This window comes from Lactuca sativa, chromosome 9, assembly GCF_002870075.4.
Source record: "Lactuca sativa cultivar Salinas chromosome 9, Lsat_Salinas_v11, whole genome shotgun sequence".
NCBI classification, from domain to species: Eukaryota; Viridiplantae; Streptophyta; class Magnoliopsida; order Asterales; family Asteraceae; genus Lactuca; species Lactuca sativa.
The window spans coordinates 10,004,323-10,010,425 of NC_056631.2; the positions used below are offsets into that span (position 1 = coordinate 10,004,323).

At 35.2% G+C, this 6,103-nt stretch overlaps 1 protein-coding gene across 1 annotated transcript in view; it reads left to right on the forward strand.

Annotated features, from left to right (window-relative positions):
- The window catches only part of LOC111921662 (protein ELC-like), a gene marked incomplete at its 5' end in the record, with an annotated part of 1,150 nt that extends 86 nt beyond the window's left edge, over nucleotides 1-1,064 (forward strand). The window contains one exon of the mRNA XM_023917243.2: nucleotides 1-1,064. This exon is cut by the window's left edge and continues 86 nt beyond it. Coding sequence (XP_023773011.2) covers nucleotides 1-940 — 940 coding nt within the window.
- Nucleotides 1,065-6,103: the final 5,039 nt, after the last annotated feature.

The following is a 6,103-nucleotide window of genomic DNA, read 5'->3' on the forward strand; positions in this document are numbered from 1 at the left end:
TACTGACACCCACCAAAAATGGCTAATACGAAAACACTTACTTTCTCTTCATATTGAATTCTCTTCCTTGTCTCCTAGTGTTGCCATGTTTACCCACAATGATGGAACAATGGTGAACTTACTGAAAGCTGAAGGCTACCTACATATCTCTCAATATTTGCCTTCGATCCATGTAAGCATTTGGATTCATGAGCACTACCCTCATAAGCCGCCTATTGTTCAAGTAACTTCAAAATCAAATCCAACTTATCCAATTCGTCCTAATCACCCTTTTGTGGATCCATCCGGAGTGACAACATCATCATATCTTCACACGTGGGGTCCTTTTGGGCACGATTTATTAGGTCTTGCTTATAGTTTGGTAAAAATATTCTCCTTAGATCACCCTTTTTATTTTGCCAGCGCTCCTACTCTATCTCACCCTTCTTATATGTCAAAAACGGATTGCATGGATCGACTTTGGTGGATGCTTCACTATGACATGATGACGTTGAGGGAAACCACAAATGATGAAGTAGAAAACCTAACTATTCTTCAAGCTGATATGAGTATGCGTGTTGATATCACAACTAGCATAATCATTGGATTGGACCACGAAAGGGTTAATCTAAAGCAAAGAGTCAAGGAAATAACTGACGAATCTGATATATTGATAAATTGGTTGGCTGTGAATAAAGTAAATTTAAGTGTTGCTATGGGAGGGAAAGTTGAGGATGCATTTGAATGTATAGATACGTACTCACATTTGGCCTTGGAATTGTTGGCCGAAGACCAAGCTTTAGAAGATTTGATGTATGCTCTTGAGAAGGCTCTTGAAAAGGGGGTTATAAGATATGAACATTACATGAAACAAGTTCGGAGCTTAGCCAGGCACCAATTCTTCTTTAGGGCCAAAATAGAGAGGCTAAAGGAAGTGAAAATATTCAAGCTTCTTGATTGATATCATTATTTTACATGCACTCATGATTTCTAAAAAAAATTTGAATTAATATGAGTCATTATTGTGCAAGGTGGTTTTTTGGTGCTCAATGAAAATTATACATAAATTAAAGGTCAATATCTTAGTGGACTTGTTCATACGGAAAGTTTAATTATATAAAAATTAAAAGTCTATATCTGTAACATCCCCATTTCTATGGTCAGAAAAGACCATTTTATTTATGCTTATTTTAAAATAGAGTATTCTTTATATTGTGGAATTTGTCCCATAAAAGTATTTCCGAAGAAATGTTTTTCATTGATTTATTAAAACTTGAGATGTGATATTTGATACAAGAAACATAAGCATAAACATAATTATTATTGGCCTTATAACATCTAATGGCCTACATTTCCTTTAATCTCTCATCAATCCAAACATCAAATACCTTTGTACCGCTATCTGTGATACAAAGAAATTGAGTGGCTTAGAGTGCGAATCCTGGTGGGTACTTAAGGTTTTCAACCCATGATATTATAATCAATTTGTTATAATTATATAATTCATATCTAACAATTAATCAGATTATCCATTCCTGTTATTCTCACTCCCGGATCCTAAACTGATGATCTCAAGGGATCTATCCTAAAGGGTTTCTAAGTGAACAATACTGCATTGGGGATTCCTTAGCAATATATGCTAATAAGATGACCATGGGGGTGAACAAAATACCCACATGAATAATTTATTCATACCTACAGGTCGTAGTCATATCCGTATGTGGTTCCTTAGCATCTACAGGTCGGGGACCTGCCCATGTATAATTTAGTAACTTACAGGTTGTTTACCTGTCCGCATACAGTTTATCACTGCCTACAGGTTGTAAACATGTCCGCAAACAATTTCATGAACATGTACATGTTGAAAACATGCCCATGTATGATCGATTAACACCTACAAGTTGTAAACTTACTCGTGTATGGTTTATAAATATCTACATGTTATAGGCATGTCCATGTTTGACTTATAAACATCTACACGTTATGTACATGCCCATGTTTGACTTGACTTGTCTAGAATAGTATGTTGTCATCATCAATACCCTACTAGTTGACTGCATTACTAGTCTGATAGTACTATAAAAGTCTCGGCCTCTCATTATTATTTTCATCTCTCTTTACCCTTCACTACCCCATATATTATAAGTATAAGAATACATATATGATTAAATAAAATAATCGGCTCATATAATTTCATCTAACGCAAAAGGTTTTAACCACAAATAATATGCACACATAACAGTTAATTATCTAAATACTTCATATATATGTGTAAGATGAAAGTAACTATGCACTCACTTGATAAAGTGGATGACTGGAAAGTTGGGTGATAGTTTTATTTTATTTACTTCTTTTTATAGTTTGTTTTTGTATATTCCATTCAAAATTTATCTAATCATCATGCATATTTTCCTTTTTGTTATTTTATAACTATTTCGGGTACTTTCTAGTTTTTTTAGCATGATTGCTAATTTCAAGGAGACTAGCAGAGCAGGAATGTTCAGGACGTGTGGAAAGCAATTAGATTCGGAGGACAACAAGGATTATGGACTTGATAACTACTGGATATGATGCATAAAGTGGGCCATTGATGGATGGAGCATTGAAGAAGATTGTATTATGCTTAAAAGAAAATGGAGGAACATTTGTGCATTCGGGATTAAAATGATCGGGCGAGTACCAAGCTTTGGGTGATTTAGAAAAGAAAAATGGGGCTTAAATTGAAGAAAACTTGAAGAACAATGGACTACATACGGACTAGCTCGTTCTGGGCCAGTGGGCTAAGTCATTGGAAGCCCAAATCACAAAGGAACTCAAATCACACCCCCCTGCACGACCTACCCGCGCAGCAGCACGCAGGTCGCGCAAGGCCTTGCAGGCGCATTTCTGAGAATTCTTATTTTGAGCTATATGGGGAAAGTTGGGGTACAACTTTTCCACATTTCTTCACATTTGATTTTTGGAGTTTTTTTCTCTGCATTTTGGAGCCTCAGGAACACCAAGAACTTATTTTGTTTTCGTGAGTTTAGCCATGCTAGTCTAAACTAATTTTGGTTGAATTTGATGAAATTACTTAAATGTTTGGTTGAATGTTGAAGAACTCCATGAACTTATTCTTGAGTCTTTATGAGAATGTTTTATATTTTAACATTTTCTTGCTAGTTGTATGTTTTTATTCATGAGTTTAAATGTATTTGTAGTGATTAGTTGGCTAATTTTTTGATTAAGTAATGGATCCTCAAATTAGCAAGAATCAAGTGATTCATGTGTTAGTTTTCACTTCACACAATCACAAAAACATTTTCTCTAACATGGTAGTGAAAGCTTTTGACTCATCTTGGATTTGGTGACTTTTTGGTTCTTAATGTTAGTTAACTTTCACTAATTACTTGCTGAATGGGAATTGTAACTTTAACTAAGGAAATATGTTATGAGCTTCTCTAGCTATTTTAATAACTAGGAAAAGTGTAGGTTATCTCAAGCTTCTTGGATTACTATAGCCAAATTAAAGATTTAAGACAAGTATTGCACTTTGGATTCTAATGATATATTTACCAAGTGTTGAAGTGATGAAACCTTAAGTCAACCATATTTCCCTCATTGATTTTATATTAAACCTTGATTTTTTTGAATTGTGTCTTTAAATATCAGTTTAACTCCAGTTTTCTTTCAAATATTTCAAAAGACCAAAAATCCCCCATTTTATCTTTATTTTACTTTCACAATTATTTGTGCAACAAGATTTCATAGAGTTATTAATTGAACCAATTTTTGTGAATACGATCCCTTTATCGCTATACACTATTTTAGTGTGTAATATTAAGGGTGTTTATTTTTGTTGGCCTCGACAACCACCATTAGGCAGTGCTTCGCTTCAGTACTTAGCTCCTCCTTTGATGTGATATAGATTTCTGAAAAAAATCTATAAATTGCACTTGCAGAACTTTGAAACCTTCTTTTTTTTTCGGGCTCCTAGATACCTCATAGCATCGCCAAAGTAGTCGGAAACTCGAGAGAATCAGACTCGAAGTGAGGGAAATACTCTAAGGAGTTTGGAGTGGAAGATGTGTACCAATGAGCAAGGTTCGATTTCTATTTATAGGTTGTCCATGGGGTTTTCATGTCGTGATACATGGCTTGTCACATCGTGGTCTTGTGTAGGCAGCAAGTAAATATGGAGGTAAAACTTCAATCTTCAAAAATTCATAACTTTCGCATACGAGCTCCATTTTTGAAATTCTTTATATCCCCGGAATCTTCTCGACGATCTCTACAAATTTACTTTAGATCTCAATAGCTAATTCGTATTTCATTTTAAATTTAATAGTCTACGAAGATTACATTGCAAAAGATCGTGCAAAATTCATAACTTCTTCATATGACATTCGTTCTCAACTATCTTTATATCGACATACTCTTATTAACGATAGCTTCGACTCTCGTTTAGATTGTTTCGGCTAAAAATCAACCAATCCAAAATTCGTTTTCTGTGCTAACACAGCTGTGTTGAAACGTCAAAAAATCATTAATTCATATTATGAAGTCAGATTTAGACGTTCCCTATATGCTTACTCTCAGGTTTACGATTACTACGAGTTTCGTTTTGATTGCTTAGGCTAATAAGCAACCCACCTAAAAATCACTATCTACGATGCACACAGCTTTGTAGGTTTAATCACGAAACTTTGAAGAAGCATAACTTCTTCATACAAATTCGGATTTTAGAGTTCTTTATATTTACAAAATCCTTGCCACATATATAATAACTTTTGTTAAGGTTATTTATCCTAAATATATAACATCCCAAAATCAAGGAAAAATATTTCATTTTTTAAACCAATCCAAAATCCACAAATATCATAAAATCATAGTTTCTAAAAGTCAAAAACAAGAATCAGAATATTCCTAAAATCATAATCTCATAAGAATCCAGGATGATGTGCACGATTAGGCCTTCGCATTTCCCCTATCCTCTAAAGTACATGGAACCATAAAATCAAATTGTTAGCCAAAGCTTATTGATTTTCCTCCAAAATACCACCACACAACATATAACAACATGCACACTAGGTCCACAAGCATCATAATGGATTACCCCTGAGCCGACATCACGAGTTTGGTTTGCCCACTTGGACTACAACTCATGTTTGGATTGCTCCCGAGCCCACAACATTAGTTTGACTTGCCTTTACGACCCATGACTTATGCTTGGCTTGCTCCCAGGCTTGTTAGCTTCTGCATAGAGCAATATTGCCTCAATCCAACCGCACTATGTCGACATATATAATAGACAAGATCACATAACCGTAAAAAGATAATCATGAAGATCTAACATATCATTACAGCATAGCAACATCCTATACTAGGATACATAAACTAATAGGCCGACATTGGTGTCTTCGATCGACAAGTAACAACTCTCAAGGTCGCGCTGACCACAGCTAACAACTCTCACCGCCAAAAGATGGGTGCTAAGACCTCCTAACAATCCACATAAGGTAAACCCTAAATCTACATTCTAATAATATAACTTTGACCAAAAGTCATCTCCTGCCAAAAGTCAACGGTCAAAGTCAAGGTCACCGGCCCACAATACCAACTAACATGCCTCACGTTGTGAGAGTCCACTCAATCTTATTCCATCCTGAATCGACCCAACTAAGCCAACTGAATCTTGACAAATCATTTGAAGTGATCTCATGACGTTAACAGTCTTATGTCACGTCATGAGCTCCAAAAAGCCCATCAAAAAACAGGGTCTTTCATCCTCACGTCGTAAGACTTCATGTCTCACATCATGACTATATTTTAATGCCAAAATCCAAAGATTTAAGGCCTTAATCCATTAAGCCTTTCACTCTAAATTTTCCAAAAGCCAAAGGGGACTCCAAAGGTCCATAAAAATGATTACTTAATCCACCCTTTCTAGGTCAAAATGAAGAGATTAAACCAAAAATCTTCATGCATGGGACCAAAAATCATCCCTCTTCTAGATCTGAACAATATCATACTCCATGGACCCTTAGAATGTATAAAGTTGCCAACTTTATGTATTCATTTCATTCAAACTTGCTTAGACATGAAAAACATGGTACAACCACTTATATCTAGCAACCTTAAGCAA